Here is a 21,134-nt window from a genome sequence, read left to right as displayed (position 1 = left end):
GGTCTCTTCATTGCCCTAGTTTTTGCTGCGTTAAACTCTCCCTGTACTATTAATGTGCCACGTGTGCACAGTCTAATCAGACACAAGAAGGCTTTGGAGACCTCTGTCGTCCAGTCTTTTTATTCAGATACAGTTCTGTTGCTTTTCATTATTTCAATTCCCAGCCTGACTGATACACGTAGCAGCTAGAGAAAGGAAGATCGTAATGAAGATGGCTTCATTAGGCAGTGTGCAGTGTTGTCCTTGCCACTATCCACCAAATGCAGCTGAAGAAACGTCCCAGAAGTAATTGTGCATTTGGGGATTTTCAGAGAAGGAGAATTGAGGCTTTTCTAGTCCCTTTCAAAATTAATTGCCTGCTCTTTTCATGTGAGTTTAAAAATACATGCTAGACACTAAGGCAACAAAGGTAAATTTTAAAATAAATCCTCTCCCTCTCCTTTTTGTGTGTGCTCAAGTTTAAATCTACTATCTGTTGAAAATGTAATGGGAAACCAGCCTACAGAAAATGCCATTATTCATATCATCCCAAGCTCATTTATTTTATGTGCAGTAGTAATGATAAGACAGTCTGCTTGGCAATGTTGATAAGCTGGGAAATATCTCAGAGCTATTTGTATAAGTTAAAGCAGATCTTGGTACTGAGCGATAAGGAAACTGTGATGGGCCTTTTGGCAATCTGCTGAGCTAGAAGCTAATAAAGATTTTAATGGGAAGACCTCATTAGGATTAGGGAGAAGATCTATTATCTCAGATTTACACAACATAAACATTGGGGCAACTTTAAATTTTTCCTTTTTATTCATTAAATACTATTGCTGAATGTGAATCCTTATAAATCCAGTCTGAATCTTTGTGTGTGTGTGCCAGGAGCCATTGCCAGCTGTTTGCTGAGCAAAGATACAAGGCCAGCTTTTGTGGCATTGCATTTGCAGTACCTGCAAGGAATAACAGAGCGTCATATTTTTAGGGAGCTGTTCAAATTTTGTAGGGACAGAAATGTAATCGATGTTTGGTGTTCGGGAATCGTTGTCTAGGAGAGCAGCCTTCCTATCCCTTCTGCACGGTGAAGGTTGTCTTCGTAAACAGATTTGCCCACTGCTGTCTTGTGTATCTACTGACAACTAGACTGAAATAGTAGGGATGAATGGTGTGTTAACCTCAAATCCTATGGGGGGTCGTATCACCAGTGCAGCTAGAGCCACCTTCAGTGTAACCAGGTTGAGACAATTGACATGCTTCGATGGCCCCATTTGCACAGCAGAGCTGAGTTAAATCCCAGCTACAGCCTGATAATCATGTTATAGTTCTGCCCATGAGCAAGGTTTAAACATGGACCATTCACACTGTGAGGAATCATGCTGTGCACCATGTCTGGACTCAGCCTGGTTACTGCCTGTATTTAGTAACTTCTGTATGTGCACAGTGCATATGGGCCTCAAAAAAGCCTTGATTTACACAGGCTTTTGGGGTGTGTTTTACAACCTTGCTTTAAGGACTCTTCAAACTATATTGTGACTGAATTGGATTATAATATGGTTTAGATTGCCAGCATGAATGCCAAACAATTTTATGTCCAGGTAGAAAAACATATAGGAACATTGTTTAGTTTGGGGTTTTTAACTCTGCTTGAATCTGTTCACACTATGTCCAAGCCATGTTGGAACCTGGTTCTGCCATAAAGGAGTTTAAACCATGTTATTAAACAAAGTAAAAATCCCCATGTATACAGGGGTTCTATCACTTTGCACGCTGATACGGGAGCGCCTTTAGAACCTTGTTAATAATTATTATTTTAAAGATTGGTTGTTACTACAGTTAATAACAGAGATTCCACCTTTTTTTTCCCGTTATTTGAGGCAGCTCTTAATAGAGTTATGTCTTAATAGAGAATGTCTGATGGACCGTCTTCCCTCCCACCAATGATCAAATAACCTCTTTGGCAACTACAGCAATTGATTATGGGGAAAAGTAATGTTAGGAAAATATGGTAAAGCATTTTTAGTTTCCTTAATGTGACACAGTGGCTAGAAACCAAAAGGAGAGCCGGCACCCTGCGACCAGCCAGCTTTCCACAAACTATAAGCAAGTGTTCTCCAGACCACTGTTTGAGAACCACTGATTTATTATGTTTGTGGGCCTTAAAGGGACACTCTGTACAAATTTTGTATGCCAGCATTTCTTTGGTTGGGGAACCTACCCACTATGGCATTTCCCTACCCCTCTTCTCTCCTTGAGTATTTCCATCCCCTAGCCCCTCACCAGCATGGAACCAGATGGGCAGAGTTGGAGGAACAGTGCCATGCCCTTACTTCTAAGGACAAAGAAATTCACTACCCTGGGTTGGTGCGAAACAGCACTGTCTATTTAAACCACTAGGGCCATGCATAGATAATATACTGCTCCAGGAAGGTTGCCATTTAAACAAGGTTTCCACGATTTGTGTTTGATGTGAATGAAACTTTTTGTTTTGTCTGTAGACCTCAGCGGAGCTGGAGCTGCCTCGTATCAGGAGTGGCTTGATAACAAGCAAGGTATGAGATCAAGTCTCTCCAACATGGGCACTGGAGACTGATTTAGCTTGGTTTCTCTCAGTTGAATTGGTCTTTTTCTCTGTCTTTTTTGCTCTTTCTTTCTCTCTGTCTCCAAGCCAGTGCTTTGCTGACAGTTCCATGGCAGCTAAAGGCTAACTTGTTAGCTCAGGGCCTTGTTACAGGCTTGTCACGTGCCCCAAGTCAGCCTTCCAAAACCCCAAATTCTCCATCATTAACAAACGAAAATGGAATGCTGTAAAATGAAGTGGCATCTGCACCCAATAATAGTTTTTACCAATTTAATTGTATGGTTAAGGGGAAAAATTTATGAAAGTAAACAGAAACGTTGAGTTAATGCAAGACACATGCTAGTGTACTTTAACACTGGACTTTCTGTGATTTTTTTGTCAGTTTCACTGACAGACTGGTTCGAACTTGTCCAACCCACAGTCTTTTCCTGTGGCAATGTCATTATGAGCTGGATAAGTCTCGTGTGACTTAAGGGGGAAAAAATCTCTTGTTCCTTCACTGTAGGCTTTGAAGAGATAATCTTGTCAGTAAAATTTGAAGATGGGAAAGTATATGGGGACAGGATTCAAAGCCAGGTTATTTCTTCTAATTCTGTAGCTCAACAGAGTATTGGGGGTCTTATGTCCCCCAGGAGGTCTTCTCTAAAAACTGCAATTGCAAAAACTTGTCTGTTACTGTAGAGAGAGCTGTGTATTTAGTGCTGAACCTGTATTAATAATCAATGAGGGAAAAATATGCTGCCTTCAGTCCAGAATTTCATTTATTATGAGCTATAGCAAGAAGATAAGGGGAAATAGTTATCTTAACCTCGTCATAGTAACAGTGGCAGGGTTTCACGCTGCTGTTGACCAGGATCATGTGATAGCAACAAAGAAGCAAGACTATCCTTTGCTGAAATTCTGATCCTTCTACATTATTGTCCAAAACAGAACATCTGGGAACAAAAGAACCTCATGGGTTTCATTGTTTGGTTGGTTTAATTTTCTGACTGTGCCTCAACTATTGCTACATTCCCATCTTCTGATGATAAATGGACTTTGCAAATCAAAGATGGAATGAAGTGCCTCTCCTGGCTGTGGTTTTTTAAAGAAATTTTTAAGCCATTCTCCTCTCCAGTTACCTTTACACTAATCTTTCGCTGTTTTCTTTATCGATTGTAGTAAATACCTAATCATCGCTAAGCTTTCCTTTCAGCCGTGAGAGCCAGCAGGCTGGGCTGGAAGAATTATAATCCATGATGGTTTCTTGATTAAATTAAGACTGCCAAAAGGTTGGAGTCCTCTAAACCATTCTAGTTCAGGGTGTTCTTTGTGGTAGGCAAATAGCTCAGTCTCTGGAAGAAGATTTTGTCCTATTATGTTTGCTTGCTCACTCGTTTTTTTCTTTTTGATGTTTTATGGGAAATAATAGAATTTTCCTATTTTTTTTTAAAAAAAGAACTACTTCCACATTCAGTAAACATTTTTAGAGCCATCCTAATATGCCAGAAACTCATTTTTGAAAGGTCGTAGACTTTTTTTCTGTCTTTTCACCATTCTTGTTGATTATCAAGATGGAGGGGTGTGTATATAATCAGCAAAGCTGTCTAACATTAAAGTGCCTAGATATGTATTATTATGTATTTGTCTGTGGTAGCACTCACAATATGTCCAGCCTTGCTCACACTGGAGCTCCCTCCTCCATCTCCTTCCACTTAGCAATCTGAAAAGAGCAGGATCGTCATATCCATTAACACCTGTTTATGAACCTCACATTGAGAATCCATGTGGTAGGCTCTGTCGAGACATTCTAGAAGAGACTGTCTCTGGCTGGAGAAGCTCACAGTCTAATGCCTAAAACTTTCAAAATGTTACTAGTATAACTGTTGTCAACAAAGTGTGTGATTTGCAGGGGTTTGTTTTAGCCAATATAGTTATGCCCGTAAAAGCTCTAGCGTAGACACAGTTATACAGGTATGAGGGCACTTTATACCTGGTAACGTTTATTTTACTTCACTGACCTTTTATACTGATATAATTGTGTATATACTGGGGGGCGTTGCCACTTTAACTGTACCAGCATAGTAAAAGCTGCATGTGGACAAGGCATAAGGGTATGTGTGTCTATAATAACTTGGAATCCGCCTCCTAACTTCCAGTGGACAGGTCATTTTGTTAAGTTGCAGTAGGGTTTGACATCACAATTTGTGACAGTATACAAAACATACAATATGTAGCTGGCAGTAGAGCCAAAATTCTGGATGTGGCCCAATACATTTGTTTTTTTTTAAACTCATCCTCAGCGTGGCCAGGGCTCTTTAAGAGAGCTAAACCTTCAAGCTGTATAAAATGTGATTGCTGTAGATTCATTTTATAACAGCTTGCTTATCTCCTAGAAATTAGGCTGTAATGAGGTTTGGTTTATATATTTTACTTCTCTCCTCATTAAAGGGCTATCTTTCAGAAGAAACGCTTTGTGTGTTGAAATATTGCACGGTTAAAATGAAGGCAGGTTTATAAGGTTTTAATGTACTTGGGAGCCAAGGTTTTGCAGCTTTATAGCAAAGATGTTGTAACAAAGGGCTTTATGGTAAGGGTGTGCTGTATTTTAGTCATGCAGTTGCACAAGCGAAATCTTTAGTAAAATGCCTAGCAGTCAGTCAGGAGAAACTCTGAGGGAAACAGCTGCCTCTGGATTCCAAGCTTGGTCTTGGCCAATATTAAATCCATTATTCTTAACAATCCCTGAATCCTAAACTATTTCCTTTTTTTGTCTCAAAGATTACATAGATATTGCTGCATTTTGTAATTGTGCCACACCGTTTGGGAGGTGTATTTCCTAGGTAGCATAGGACTTTCGTTTAGTGCTGAAATAAACCATGTACGCATGCTGGCTGTCCGTATCCTAAGAAAGATGTAGGTCTGTATACACTGCTTACAGAGCACTGGCAGAACGGTATCCTTGGGTTGTCCAAAGGCTGGATCTACATTGTCTTCACAGTGGAGATAGCACTTGCTCTGGCAGCATTTCATCCTTTCCACCATTGTTCCACCTGTGACAGCAAGCCCTAAAAAATAGAGAAAATAAACAATTTGGTTCTCGAACCTGGGGAAAGGGAGGAATATGGCTTAGTGCCTCGGTAATTGGAGCAATGTATAATGAGGTGATATTGGCAAGTGTGTGGAGTGGGGTCTGAATCCTTTATACAGCCGCTGCAACATCTCCTTTCAGTCATAGATGTTACTAATTTAAAAGACCTCAAAGGCCATTTGGTTTATCCCCCTACTAATGCAGAGTTTTCTGCTATAGCATATCATCTAGTGCCTTCTCCAGTCCAGTTCTAATCATACCAAGCAAATACTCCCTGCTTCACACAGGAGACTATTCCACAACCTAATCCATCTCACTTTTCCGGGTTTCGTCTTCACATTGAATATCACGGCTTTGGATTATTTTCTCCCAGCTATTTAAGATTTGCATTTTACCCAAGGTGAATATGACTTTACTTTTCTGCTGCTCTTTGACTTGCTGGCTCTCTTGGTATTACTTCTCCATCCCCACTGGTACGTGTGACTCCTCCTAAATTAGTATTATTGTGGATTTTGTCACCTCGCCTCCGTTTGTCACCAGTACAAATAATTCTGGAGCAAATGTTGAAAGCGAGGATGGAGGGCAGCTAATCTGGTCATTGTCTCGAATGCCAGTGCAACTACAGCATTGCCAGCACATCTATACTGTGGGTATGGATAACTATCTGCTGGGAGCTAGATCTATGCTGTGCCAGTTCGGCCATTAAACAGCCAGTATAGAACCAGGCCAGATTTGAAACCTTGACCTTAAACTGTAGGCTTTTTCTCCAATTATCAATCCCCTGAGCTATCTAGTGCCCACGTATGCCATCTTTTATTAGAGTCTTCATACAACCAGTCACCTTGTTTGTGGGACAACAATAAACACAGCATAAATGTATAATTGGGCCACTTTTAATACAGCCCAGCTCTATCTCCTGAACTCTCTTTAGAGCAAGTGTATATTGAATGGCTAAGGAGACTATACAGGGGTTTCTGTGCAATGACTAGAGGGATTTGGAAGACTATTTGTGAGCTGTCCAGTCCATAGTAAACAGAGAAGAAGTGTTATTTGTGTAGATGTTAATTTAAATAGATCCCATGTGGGAAGGAAAGAAATATAAATGAGCCATTTTGTTAGCTCTGGAGTTGTGTGGAGCTGTCATGAGTTTTCTTCTTCCATCTTCCAGACACTTGTGTAGTGATGTCTCCTATTACATCTTGAAGCTGTTAATGAGACCACCAGAGATACAGAGTCACCTCTGTAGTAGAAAAACATTTGGAAAGAAGTTTAAGTGGCTTTTATTTTTTCTCTCTTTTACTGGTGATATGCTTAAATTAAAAAATGGCTAAGATTGATTTTATATTGGTTTTAATGTCTGGTATATCCTTTATCAAGGGAATACGGTTCTGCATTTGCAGTTGAATGGACTTGGTCACCGTTTCTGTGATAATTATGAGATCAAAGATAAACCTTTGGCAGGCTACCTGATTGTTAGGGGCATAGAGCGTGTCTATAGCACAGTTAGGGTAACATGTTTTTCATGGTGGTGGAATAGAATCAAAATCCCTCATGCTGTTTTGAAATTTTAGAGAGCTGTCAGAAACAGCCATGCTAGCACAGTTCCATCTTCAGCCTGGAAAAGGTCTTTATTATTATTAATATTGGTTATTTGAATTGTGGTTGCACCAAGGAGACCCAGTCATGAATCTGGACCTTACTGTGCAAGGCACTGTTCAAACACAGAACGAAAAGTCAGTCCCTGCCCCAAAGAGCTTTGGCTTCTTAAATCTAACTGTGATTACATTTATTGCTAGAGCCCATTTAAAAAAAAAAAAACTGTTCTTTTAAAATAAGTCGGCTGTCTTTTCTTTAGATCATTGTAAACATATCAAGAGATATACTGATAGGATGGTGCACTGAGAATCCAAGCCAGGAGCCACCTTCCCCACTCTTATGTAGAGGACAGTACCATGTAGTGAGATGGAAAGCAAACTTTTATTCTATTTTGTGTAAAAAAAACCCTCCATTATAAAAGATGTTGGTGGGGGTGAGGGAGGGTTGTGGTTTCAGTGCCTTGTTAGCGAAGAATTGCCATGCTCCAACTCATTTTTGCAGCTAGCATGGGGGAGAAAGGGAGAGAGGAAAAGAGATGGGCTTTGTGTGTGTATGTTGGCTCTGGCTGTCTAAATTGGTAATGGTGTCTGGAAGGAATCCAGGCTGTTGTAAATATGAACTTTTGTCAATATTCTTCACGCTTCTTTGGACTCTAGGGTGGGCTTTATTAGCTGAAGGTCACACCATTGTGTTGTCTCCCCTCCTGAGACCTCTGATACCTTCCTGAAAGGATGCCCATTATCCAGGGCTTAGAAGCCAGCGGCACTGAAGCTGATAAGCTTAAGAGGCATATTTCATCCCCCCCATTGCTGCTTCTAGAAGACAAACAGTGTTTATCATTCCTGATTAATTCCAGCTGAACAAAAATATAAAATAAACTAGGAGGCATGAACGTACGCACACACAATTACCATTTTTAGGCCAGCCTTTTGGCAAGGTGTCGACTCATCATAGTGGTTGCAACAAGCAGTGCGTGTTGCCACCTCCTTGTAATCTTGGCCGAAGATGAATCCGAAGATGAATTTAGCAACATGAAAGGATCCCAGGCTATGATCAGTTAAAAAAAGAAGGGGGGGGGGAGGAATAGCAGCGTGAGGATCGAGGCTGGAATTTATTTGTGACAATTAAACATTAAGATCCTGGGAGAGTAGGGCCACCCGGTGCGTGAACGGCTTTACATTACCTGGAAAAGATGAATGGCCCAAGGAGAGAGAGAAGGGCAAGGATTTTACTCTCTGCTTCATGAAAAGAATCATGAAAACATAGCATATCGTGCTTCTGTATCTCACAACTCCCTTCATCACAGTTCAAACCCTTTCCTAGGAATAGCATGTAAGAGAACTGAGAGATTTAAATGGAAGTTTAAGAAGCTCTTTTGCTTCTTTGTATTCAATTCTTTTTTTTTTTTTTTGGAAATGTCCTGCCGATTTTCAAGATTCTGGTGTTTCAGTATAAATCTCTCTCCTCTGTGGCTACAAGCTCCGTTTGCTATTATTTTTACTTTTAGCAAGATTCAGAATGTGATGTATTTCAAAAATCTCAGAATTAGCACATTGTCTGGTTTAACAATAACTAGAGATCTACTACGCAGCTTTGTGCATCTGTAAAAATACACAAGCAGCATTATCCAGTGGACCTGAGAGTCAAGAGCCCTGGGTTCTGTTAGCTGTGCCACTGGCCTGCCATGTGATGCAGGGCAAGTCACTTCAGCTCTCTGTGCCTCAGTCTTCCCATCCGTAAAATGGGGATAACACAACTTATCTTTGTATTCAAAATTGTTTGAGATCTATAGGTGACGAGTCCTATAATATAGCCAGTGCCAGGTATTTGTGTTAAAAACATAACTTAGTCCCTGTCCCCAAGAGCTTAGAAATGCAAAGATACAAACAAATATGATAGAGCTGCATGTGCAGTTCAAGTGGCTGTTTTGGAATGTGGGAGGGAGCACTTAGTGAGCCTCGACTGAATGTCTTTTCCAAGCATAGGAAATAACACAAAAGGCACCCTTCGGAATCGTGTCCTGTTATAACAGGATCCTCAGCCAGGTCCTTCAAAAGTGACTTGCTTTTGGGTGCCCAGCTTGAGATGCCTTAAAAAGGCATGATTTTCAGAGATTGCTATTAAGAAACAGCATTGTCAGGAGGACTATACTTTTTCTGCTTTAAAAGATTTAGCATTTGCAACTGGAAACTTTGCATTTCCTTGCATTGAATTGAGAATTCAGAAACAGGTGAATGTATCTTCCACTGCACAGTGTAGGCCTGAGAGCCTCATAAGACTTTTCTCAGCTCTCCTCATGGCCTCCACAGCAGAGCTGAATGGTTTTGTGAGGATCTGCTTAATGCAATGTCATGTTTTGCAGCATGGATGCTATACACAAGGATTCTACACAAAAAGCAGATCTACCACTCAATGCATGTTGCAGTAAATCCCTGCCGATGCTTGAATTTGATCCATGTTTAAACATGACGTGTGGTCTTAGGTTGCAACTAACTCAGTTTCCCTGGCCAGAACGCACAGGGATGGAGTGGGGTTACAAACCATTTTACAAAACCGTGTTCACTCCATGCCAGGAAGAACCATGTGTAAGCATGGATCTTGTTAATTTGGCTCCAGCAGGAGTGTAGACAGGGCCTAATAGCAAAAGCGGTCAAGTAGTAGAGCTGTTGGTCAGCTTAGACAAGAAATGCAATTTCAGTAATGCTGTTTAAACTGCCCTATATCAGAAGTTCCAGCCAGCAAAACTAATTAGAATTCCCATTTTGAAGTGAATACAGTCACTTCACTGTAACCGTGAACAGTTGTGGCAATGCAGGCCTTTAATAATAATTTTTTCAAAGGTAAACTACACAGCACTCTCTGAATCTTTTGTTTATTTAGTTTTGATTCAGGGATTGGATTTAACTTGTCCCCCTCAACATCAGATATGATACAGTTAATTTTATATGGCAATCTTTTTAGACATACCACAAAACCCTTTAAAGAGAGAAGTAGACCAGAGAACAAAAATGCTTAACCAAGCCAAGTGTACAGTAAAAGGCACTAAAGTTGCCAGTATGGATGTTGCTGCAGAACTGATTATGGTGATGCAGTAAGGAGGGGAAGAGAATAGAGTTAGTCATATGCTAAGGTAAACGAGATAGAGTGACTCAGAGAGAGTTCGAGGTAGATGCTGTATTTTTGTCAGTAGATACAGAGGGTCAAATTCAGAGCTGATGCCTATAGTGGTGTAAATTACAGGGTCCAAGGAAGTCTTAAATCAGTATAACTTTTACAGTAAGGGGTCAGAAAAGAGGAAGGTAGCAGAAAAAGCTGCTTGTAGCTGGATGTGAAAAAGGGTAGGTACGCACACATGCACACTTCTTACGCTGTGTTCAGGCTCTTCAGCATGTAATTTAAAAACCTGCTCCTGTTGAAGTCAATGGCAAGAGTCTTATTGATCTCAGTGGTGCAAGATCAGGGGCCTAAGGCAGCTTAGGGTATGTCTACACTACGAAATTAGGTCGATTTTATAGAAATTGATTTTTAGAAGTCGATTTTATGCAGTCCATTGCGTATGTCCACACTAAGCGCATTAAGTCGGCAGAGTATGTCCTCACTACTGTGGCCAGCATCGACTTACGGAGCGGTGCACAGTCTCCGCCGCCCATTGGAATTCTGGGTTAAGCTCCCAATGCCTGATGGGGCAAAAACATTGTTGCAGGTGATTTTGGGTACATGTTGTCAGTCGCCCCTCCCTCTGTGAAAGCAATGGCAGACAATCGTTTTGTGCCTTTTTTCCTGGGTTACCCATGCAGACACCATACCACGGCAATCGTGGAGCCCGCTCAGCTCACCGTCACTGCTGCTGTTGTGGGCAAGTCTGCTGTGGGGGCTGCTATGATCCAAATAGCCAATGAAATCATTGACGTTCTGTTGTCAAGGGTAGTGACTCTGGGAAATGTGCGGGCCTTTTTAGATTTTAGGTGCATCATATTCCTGCCCTTTGTTGCTGGTGAAGAAGTCTTGCAGTCATACATTCCAGTCCGGTCGGCACTGTAACACCCCATAGATCTTCTGTGGTTGACATATATAACAGCTCCAGGGCTCCTGCTCTTTTGCCTTGGCCGAGGTACCTTGCCCTACCAGGACCTCCAAGCATTCGACACAAGCACCTGCAGCAGCTGGCATTGCTACACAGCAGCAGCTCCTGGGTGCCTTCGCAGCAGATGGTGCAGTAGGACTACTAGCCATCCTTGTCCATGGTGTACGGCTCCACCGCTTCCGCTGCAGCTCTGCTCTCCTGCAACTCTGCAGCAGACGGTGCAGTAGGACTGGTAGCCGTCCTCATCAGACATGTAGCTTGGCCGGGGGTTCTGAAAACGTCTTCCCTACCCGGCTCCAAGCAACTTCCAGGGCCTGGTGTATGGCTCCACCTCTTCCACTGCAATTCTGCTCTCCTGCGAGCTGAAGGCTTCTGCCTCAGGCTGCTCTCCCAGTAGGCAGCACTGCACGGTTGCACCTACCGCAGCCTACCCCTTGCTCCCATGACTCATAAAGCCTGGACAGTAGTAAGGAGCAGTTCAACTATAGGTTGAGCAAGTGCAGAATGGTGGTAGAATGTGCCTTTGGATGTTTAAAAGCTCGCTGGCGCTGTTGGTCAGACCTGAGCACAACCAACATTCCCATTGTTAAGAGAAAAGGAGTACTTGTGGCACCTTAGAGACTAACCAATTTATTTGAGCATAAGCTTTCATGAGCTACAGCTCACTTCATCGGATGCATTCCGATGAAGTGAGCTGTAGCTCACGAAAGCTTATGCTCAAATAAATTGGTTCGTTTCTAAGGTGCCACAAGTACTCCTTTTCTTTTTGCAAATACAGACTAACACGGCTGTTACTCTGATTCCCATTGTTATTGCTGCTTGCTGTGTGCTCCATAATATCTGTGAGAGTAAGGGGGAGACATTTATGGCGGGGTGGGAGGTTGAGGCAAATCGCCTGGCATCCGATTTTGAGCAGCCAGACACCAGGGCGATTAGAAGAGCACAGAAAGGCGTGCTGCGCATCAGAGAGGCTTTGAAAACTAGTTTTATGACTGGCCAGGCTTCGGTGTGACAGTTGTGTGTGTTTCTCCTTGATGCAAACCCACCCCCTTTGTTGATTTTAATTCCCTGTAAGCCAACCACCCTACCCCTTTCGGAATAATGTAACTTGTTTTGAAACCATGCATTCTTTCTTTATTAATTTAAAAAAAAAAAGAGATAACGGACAAGGTAGCCCGGGTGGGGTTGGGGAGGAGGGAAGGACAAGGCCACATTGCTTATTGTAGCCAGACTAAAAATCAAACCGTTTGAATGACAGCCTTCTGTTGCTTGGGCCATCCTCTGGAGTGGAGTGGCTGGATGCCTGGAGTCTCTCCCCCTCTCTTCTCCCCTTTCCCCCATGTTCTTGGGCGTCTGGGTGAGGAGGCTATGAAACATGGGTAGGCGGTTATACAGTGGATGCAGCGGGGGTCTGTGCTCTTGTTGGCTTTCCTGCAGCTCCAACAGATGCTTCATCATGTCCATTTGCTCCCCCATTAGCCTCAGCATCACGTCCTGCCTCTGCTCTTCACGCTCATTTAATTCTTTCCTGGCCTCCGCCACTGAATGCCTCCATGCATTAAGCTGTGCCCTATCAGTGCAGGAGGACTGCATGAGCTCAGAAAACATGTCATCCTGAGTGCGGGTTTTTTGCCTTCTAACCTGCGATAACCTCAGGGACGGAGATGATATGGAGAGCGTAGAAACATTCTATGCTCTACAATTCTGGGGGGACTGTATGGTCACCTGTGCTGCTGAGTTCGCCACACTGACCAAACAGGAAATGAAATTCAAAAGTTTCCAGGGCTTTTCCTGTGTACCTGGCTAGTGCATCGGAGTTCAAAGTGCTGTCCAGAGCACTCTGGGACAGCTCCCGGAAGCCAATACCGTCGATTTGTGTCCGCACTACCCCAAACTCAACCCAGAAGGTCGATTTTTAGTGCTACTCCCCTCGCTAGGGAGGAGTACAGAAGTCAATTTTAAGAGCCCTGTAGGTCGACGGAACGGGGTTGGTTGTGTGGATGCAGTCATTTTTAAATCAACCTAACGCTGCTAAATTCGACCTAACACCGTAGTGTAGACCAGGACTTAGACTCAGACTGACTTACACACCCTTACTTGGTGTCTGTGTTAAGTGTTGCTCTGAATTTGGCATAGGAGTTTCGTGACTTTGGTGGGGAGTGAAACATAATATGGCTTTGATGAGGCGTTCTCTTGGGTTCTCTTAAGGAGCTATATAGTCCTTCCATGTTCTCGCTAGATGTGATTAGGTGAACTTGTGCTACCCAGCCTAGCATCAAATGGCTCAACCCCAAAAATGAACAGGGTTTCTTAGTGTGGAAATTATTTTTTTCCCCCTGCCTTTGAACTTGGGGCTGCAAGAGGATCTAACAAAACAGCCTTTCCCTGTTTTGGTTTGGTTTGATTGGGTTTTTTTGCCTCCTGTATTACTGGAAGTATTTTAGCACTTGATGAAATATGAAGCTCCATTTCCTTTATTAAAATGAAGAGCCACTTTCTTAAATGGCAAAGTAATAATAAAGACTGAAATTGGATCTATAACTTCGTGAAAAGAGAGAGGATTGTTTTAAAGGCAAATCATGCATGGTAATACCATCCATTGTTCTCTTGCTGTGTGCTTTGTGTTGCTTAACTCACTCCGAACAAAGAACCCATAACTGGAATTGTAAAAATAATCCAAGCATTTAAGTCAAAATTCAAAAGGCCTTTGGGAATTCCACGAAAAGGTGTGTCTTTGAAATAGTGGTTAATGAATTATCTAAACAGGCTCAAACATCCTGGCCCTATTGAAATTAATGGGAGTTTTGCTGCTGACTGCAGTGGGGACAGGATTTCACCCTTGATGCTCTTGTGTTTAAAACTGAACCAAAGTTTCTTTGAGTGCCAATGTCCACTGAGCCGAGCTGGTTTTCAGTCTTTGAATATGTTTTCTAGCAAGCAGGGGGGTTATTTTCTAGTTGTACTTGTAAATTATAAATAAAGAAGTTGCCCATGATCCGTCCATCTCTCATTTTATAAACAAAACAAGTTTGTAAGTGTTAGCTTATTTGAACTTCAGCAGTAGGACCTCTCAAAGGCATCTCTACGCTAGCACAGAGCTCATACTGATTGGGGAAATGGTTGCACATATGGCTTAAGCATATTAAATTAAATCAATTTGAAAACCATATTGGAGCACCCACATTTCTGCTCTGCAAGCGAAGTCAGATGGCTCAGCCACTCTAATGGGAATCACGCACCCCCTAGCAAGGACTGAACACAGTTCTGAAACAAGGTTGTAGTATAAATTAAAAACTGTGTAATGCTCACTCAAACCAACCTGGTGGATATCCACTGGGTTTTAAAAGTCCCATTTCTTCCCTCGGATAAAACACATGCAGCTCCCATCAAAGTCACTGGGAGTTGCAGGCACTTCCATGAACAATAGGATTTGGCCCATAATTTGCACAACTCCCATCAGAACTAGCTATGGGGACAGCACTAATTTACACAAAGAGCCAGGTGTCTGCCAGCATTTTAACCATTATCTCATCTAACCCTGCTCAGAAGAGTTCTAGATGACACAGTGGCTAAAACCCTGGTGGCCAGCAATTGTCTTACACAAGAGATCTTACTGTTGCTGCAACAGTGGGAAATTTTAAGGAAGAAAGCCAAATGTAGACAAAGCCTGAGAAAGAGTGGGAGTGTAAAGTCATGCAGTCACAAACTCTCCATTTGGAGAAGAGCCTACAAATGGACCAGACTGTGATATATCCATTGTAATGGTGTAAATCCAGAGGAACTCCACAGAAGTCAACAGATTAATGTCAGTGGAGTTGACTGCACTCGAATTACTGTCAGTTTATACCAGCGTAAGTGAGATTAAAAAAAACTGGACCAGATGTCTCTAGTTATCTGCAGTTGTTAGATGGGTCTTTTGGAAAAACTACATCGGGGTAAATAAAAGTTTGTTTGGGCTTTTGTTGTTGTTGTTCAGAGGCTTGCAGGAATGTCACAATGGCTTGGCAAGTTGGTTTTCATAGTTAACCTTTCAGAACACTTCTGTGCTAAACTCTAAGGCTATGTTTCATAGCACTTTCCTCGGCAAAACTTTTGTTGGTCAGAGGTGTGGGAAAAAAAAACCCCTGTCGGACAAAAGTTTCGCTGACCAAAGCACTGGTGTGGACTGCGCTATGTCAGTGGGAGATGCTCTCCTGCCAACATAGCTACCGCCGCTCATTAGGAATGGTTTAATTATTCTGGTAGGAGAGCTCTCTCCTGCCGGCATGGGGCAACTACACAGGAGACCGTACAGCGGCGCAGCTGTAGCGGTATAGCTGTGCCACTGTAAGGTCAGTAGTGTAGACATAACCTAATGGAAACTGCAGAGTCTTAATGTTCCTGAAGCGGGAGTAGAAACCTAACCATTGTGTCACAGGGTTAATAGAGCAGCAGGAGAACTTGGCTTAAAAGCTAATGAAAATAAAAGCATTTCACAAAAATACTTCCCTCTTAATAAAGGCCACCCGCACTAGGGATTATTGGAAAATTTCAGAGAGGTAAATGGTTAATTTTATCCAAAGTTCTCTCTCTTCTTTAAACCCCAAAGAGACGGGCAAAAGAACCCCCCAAGAACCCTCTCTCCCCCAACACGCACGCACACGCACACTTGGGAGTTCCTTACAAGAGGCATATCCTGAGGGCTTTCTTTAATGAGCTGTCTCCTTCTGTCCAGTGCAGAAAGGAAAATAATAGAGGTAGAGACTTTCCTTTGTCCCTGTGCAATTTTAATCTGACTCACTCTTTTTCTTAATAATCTCTGAGGATTATAAAAACAAAACCTCTTAAAAATTTGGTCCTTAATTCTTTTTTCTCTCCCAAACATCATTTGTTCTTTTATCATGTTGCATTTCTTCACCAGTGAATCAGCTGCCTTTTTCTATTTAACAAAAGTGGGAAAGAGGGGGGGAAGGAATGGAGCTTTCTTTGATTTGTTCAGCAGCACAAGTGTTCCTTGGCCTTTTATGCTAAGGAGTGGATGTGGCTCTTGAACAAATTGGCCCTCCTTGTTTGCTGGCCTAGGCCATCTTGTTATCCAGCCAGCTGTGTTTTGATCTTGGAGGGCCGTTTGAAGATTAAATTGAGACATCTTTTGTTACTATTAAGTGCAGTAATTAAATCAGCTCAGTGTTATTTAAGTGTGGAAAATGTCGCTTCGCTGGCCCATGGGTGCCTGAAGTTGCCATTAGACAGCTGTGTTGCTTCCAGTGCTAATGATGAAGAGGTAGGCAGAAAAGAGCCCAAGTGCTCTCTAAATAATTTTCAACTCTTTTCTGAGTTATGCCAGCTCCCCCCTTTTCCCCACCTTTTCATGTGGTGCTTCTTTCTCCCCCTCTCTGCACACTTCATGACAAACGTCGTTTTTGAAAGTAAATTCGAGCTTCTGCAAGCGGAGAATTGAAAGTACACTTACCCAAAACGAGGAGCACTGTTGTTGAACGTGAGCATGTGGAGTACGTGGCAAGGTAGCTGAGTTATCCAAAGGAGCAGCTGCATCTCCAAAGGGAAATGCTTGTTGACTGTGAGTTTACAAATTCTTGGCTCTGTGAATAATGTAAGAAGCTTTCCTAGCATGAAGAGTACAAGGTAGTCACTAAGGGCTGGTCTACACTGGGAACTGACATTGGCATAGTTACGTCTCGCAGGGGTGTGAAAAATCCATACAGCTGAGAGACATAGTTATGTTGACCTAACCCTGGGTGTAGACAGCGCTAGGTTGATGGAAGAATTCTTCTGCTGACCAAGCTACTGCCTTTCAGAGAGGTGGATTACCTGCTGGCATGGCCAAGTCCAGCAAGGTAAGTCAGTCTCTTCACACCTGGGTAATAGTAATGCAATTTAACATGAAACCTGGTTTAATGGTCAAGTGACAGCACCTGTGAGATGATCTAAGCTCTACCTCAGCCTAGAGGTGACCTGGTGCTTTCGGGGGGAAGCAAGTTCCCCTTAAACAGCCTCCTGTGCCTTCTGCTTGCTGAGCTGATTGTTTTAGAAGAAATCGTAGAAGGTGATGATTGCAATTGGGAGCTGGGGAAAAGAAGCAGGAAGAGAAAGTGAGATCCTCAGTGGGAGAAACAGTCCTTTAGAGGTCGAGTGCATTTTAATGCTGGGTTAAGTGGGGATGCAGCATTGTTTCATTGCTACTAGTAAAGCTGATTACTTGTGTGGGTGGGAGGGTGGGTGTAGCTTAACTCATTCTTTAGAAGCCCCATCTTCTCCTCCCATGCCCATGTGCACACGCTACTGCTCTTGTGATTCCTAACCATTATGAAATTCAGTGACTCTAGCCTCTTAATATGGGAGCAGCAGGCTTAGCAGATGAGATCTCCCAAGGCATATTATAGCTACAGCTGACTGCTAGCACAGAATTGCACACACCCACAAGAATATACTCCACCCGCACTACAAAGCTGGCTTGTTAGTCTATCCTCCCAGATATAAGTGGATGTCAAGCTTCCATCTTCAATAATACCACCCAGCAATATTGATTTTCATCACTTGATATGCTTGTGTTTTACAGTGTGGGAAGGATATTTGCATCCAACTGGTGCTTTTTCAGCAGTGATGAGGGGAGAAGTATGGCAGATGGGTGGGGATGGGAGACTCAGGAACCTGATAAATCTGTTTTCCTTACCTTGTTTAAAATAGCCTGTTAAAATTCAGCAGCCGCACCTCCGATCAGCCTAATGGTGTCTGCCATGTTGCGAGAATGCAGTCATTAGTTGGTCCAATTCATGCACACTGAGGTAGGCGGGCAATGTGAATGCAAAGGAGCTGGAGAGAATAGAGGGGGTGGAGTGAAGGGGGGGGATGCTTGGTAATACAGTGACAATGAAACATACGGTAGTCACACTGGAAAACTTTCTCCTTCATTAGCAGGGATCTGTTGAGTTTCTGCTCACATTAGGGTAATTAACACAAGTACAGATTGTTGAACATCTGTGCAGTTTAACTATATGGCCGGTTCCCAGGCTTTAAACAGGGTTGTGAGGAGCCAAATGCAAAGCAGTATGAAAAGCCCACACATTATTCATTTTACTGAAATTAGCATTTCTGGATGAAAGCTGATGTTGCAACACGTCGGCTATAAATTTTCTCTGGTCTATTGCCAAGTTGGCTAATGATCTGAGATTAGTGTTTGTTAATAAATTTAAAAAAAACTTTGTTACTTTTAATATTCTGGAGGGGAAGTTCCTATTGCCTTTTTTAAACATGTGTAGGTGTATTATATCTAATATGCTCCTAATGATCTGCGATGAGAACCCAGGAAGTAATTCCTGTTGCAGCCTCAGTTAGGGGATGATTTTGGCTTGATGGCTGCATCCTTTTTTTAATATATTTTTGACAAAACTGCAGTTCTCATTTCCCAGTCTTGTAAATTTGCCCATGAGCACCACTGAGCTTGTGGTGTGCTGTGAATATGATATGTTTAAATATTTTTAAAAAATCTCTGTGCAAGAGTGTGTTGTTTGTGTTCTATACTGCCATAGGATACTCCCTGCTTCACTCTGGATATGTCCATACACAATGTATGTGTGTGGCTACATCTCTTGATGCAGAGGACTTGTCTATATGGTGGGGCAATGCGCACTTCAGGCGTGTGATTTCTGAAGTGCATAAACTTTGTGCGTTTTAATGACACTGCGTTAAAGCGTACTAGGGAACCTTTAGTGCCTACCAGCAGGGTCTACACAGACCAATTAATGTGCAACACATTAGTGTGCTCTAGAGATTGCATCCACGTCGTTCACATTGTCCCACAGTGTAAAAAAGCCCAGAGATATAAATAAGTGTATCTATGGAATTTCTTCCATATTGTTTATCAAACAGGGCAGGTGTTTTGCCCTGGCATTTTGGAGCAACCTGTTTCCTCATGCTTTACCTTACCAGTTGAGAACATCTGGGACATTGTTGCTGACCACCTCTAGATTTTTATGACTAACAGAAGTGTATTCTCAGCAGAGGTCCTTGACTCTAAAATTATCTTCTCCAACTTCGTCCAGCGGAATCAAGCATTGCTGGCCTTCAGGCCATATAACTTGACAGACTTACTCCTTTTTTTTCCATGAGGGGATGGGGACAGGTCAGCTTTTCTTTTATGGGATGATTAGGGTGCTTATGTGCCTTATCTGACATTGTCTTAATTTGCAGTAATATTTTTGCTTGTGATTTTAGATGTTTTTTTTTTCTTTCTGCGTCTAGAGAGATTGTCATTTGGGAGAACAACACACACACACACACACACACACACACGTTCTTCATCACAGGGATATTTAAACAAGTCCAGTCTACTAAATCCATACATATTCTCTCTCTCTCTCCGTCCGCCTGCCCGCATAACTCTACAGCCTTTTCCCCAGACTAGAAAGTTAGAATTGCCATGAAACTGGCTCATCCCCCAACCTAAAACTCTAAGGCAAGCCAGAACAACTATTTGGACTGTATAAACTGGAAAATAAATTTGAAAAAATTTAAAAGTCATGAGATCAAAATGGTGAAAAGGTCAAAAGTTGTGGAAATATATTTATTAAAAAAACAAAACAAAAAACTTTCATCGTCTTTGTCCCCCTCCCCACAATACACAAAATTCAGCTAGTCACTGAAGTGGGAATAAAATTTAAACCAGGCTTTGTGCAGTCATAACAGTGAGCTGATCAGGACACAGCTGACCTTTGCTAAACCCCCTGTTTAACTCTCCAGATGTCATTAAAAGATTTTAACTTGTGGAAAGAAGGGTACTGACCACCCCAGAGGAATTAAAACACTTGTTGAGAGTTCACTGGTCTGTTTCTTTTGTGTAGCTGCAGTGGTGTTGCTGTGAGCTCCTGCTGTCTAATAGCTTCTCATGCAGCCCAGAGTTTAGCTTCGCAGCATTTAGGGTTCTCAATGAAATTGTGTCAGTTCGTCCACCAGCTCTCCCACACAAAGTTGTCAAAGGTCATGGATATATAGATATATATATTAATAAAAAGGACTGCTATGTCAAAAATGCAGGCATAGAACCCAGTCCTGCAAAAACATTAACTTCATAAGTAAAATTACTCATGTGCCTATGATGCTACTAATGCTCAGTAGTTTAAGTATTTTCAGGATCGGGCCCTAGGAAAAGATGTGCTCTTTGCTCTAATAACGCCTTGTCTGCGTAAGAAAGTTGTGATTTAAACTGCTTTAGTTAAACCAGCACAAAAGGCTGTGTGGACATTCTTATTTTGGTTTGACTTAGCGTAAGTCAGTTACGAATTGTGTTAAGCCAATATGCTCAACTTTTTCAGGTTGGGCAACCCCTTATTCTAAGTCAAAAAAAATTATGCCCCCTCCTCCCCCTTATGTATACTATATAAGTATTGTTGATAAGGATAAGACCATATAATTTATTGTTGTGAGTAGTTGACCGAGAATACTTGACTTTGAAGAACAGTGAGTTGGGGAGCAAGATTTTCTTTGCTTCAGATTCTAAATACAATTTTCAGTGCCTCTTAGTCTCCCTGAAGGAGTAGTTGTGGCACCTTAGAGACTAACCAATTTATCTGAGCATAAGCTTTCGTGAGCTACAGCTCACTTTGAAAGCTTATGCTCAAATAAATTGGTTAGTCTCTAAGTACTCCTTTTCTTTTTGAGAATACAGACTAACACGGCTGTTACTCTGAAACTTAGTCTCCCTGGTTGCTTTCCGTGACCCCTCCCTTGAGGAATCACGGCCCACCAGCTCAGAAACACTGGTTTAAACTCAACCAAAATAAGTCCCCCTTAAATCAAAATAAAAGGTTTGCCCCAATGTAACT

At 42.2% G+C, this 21,134-nt stretch overlaps 1 protein-coding gene across 10 annotated transcripts in view; it reads left to right on the top strand.

Moving 5' to 3' along the window:
• FBRSL1 (fibrosin like 1) overlaps positions 1-21,134 on the top strand; it is a 757,721-nt gene that overhangs the window by 629,035 nt on the left and 107,552 nt on the right. For 8 of the 10 annotated variants that reach the window (XM_073313631.1, XM_073313638.1, XM_073313635.1 and 5 more), the window contains one exon: positions 2,481-2,534. The exons of the other annotated variants lie outside the window; for them this stretch is intronic. In XM_073313631.1, coding sequence (XP_073169732.1) covers positions 2,481-2,534 — 54 coding nt within the window. The remainder of the gene's footprint in view (positions 1-2,480; positions 2,535-21,134) is intronic. 10 annotated transcript variants of the gene reach the window in all.

The sequence above is a fragment of the Lepidochelys kempii genome, chromosome 15 (genome assembly GCF_965140265.1).
Source record: "Lepidochelys kempii isolate rLepKem1 chromosome 15, rLepKem1.hap2, whole genome shotgun sequence".
In the NCBI taxonomy this organism is placed as follows: domain Eukaryota; kingdom Metazoa; phylum Chordata; order Testudines; family Cheloniidae; genus Lepidochelys; species Lepidochelys kempii.
The sequence above is the reverse complement of the archived record's forward strand: the minus strand, read 5'-3'. Positions and strand labels throughout refer to the sequence as shown.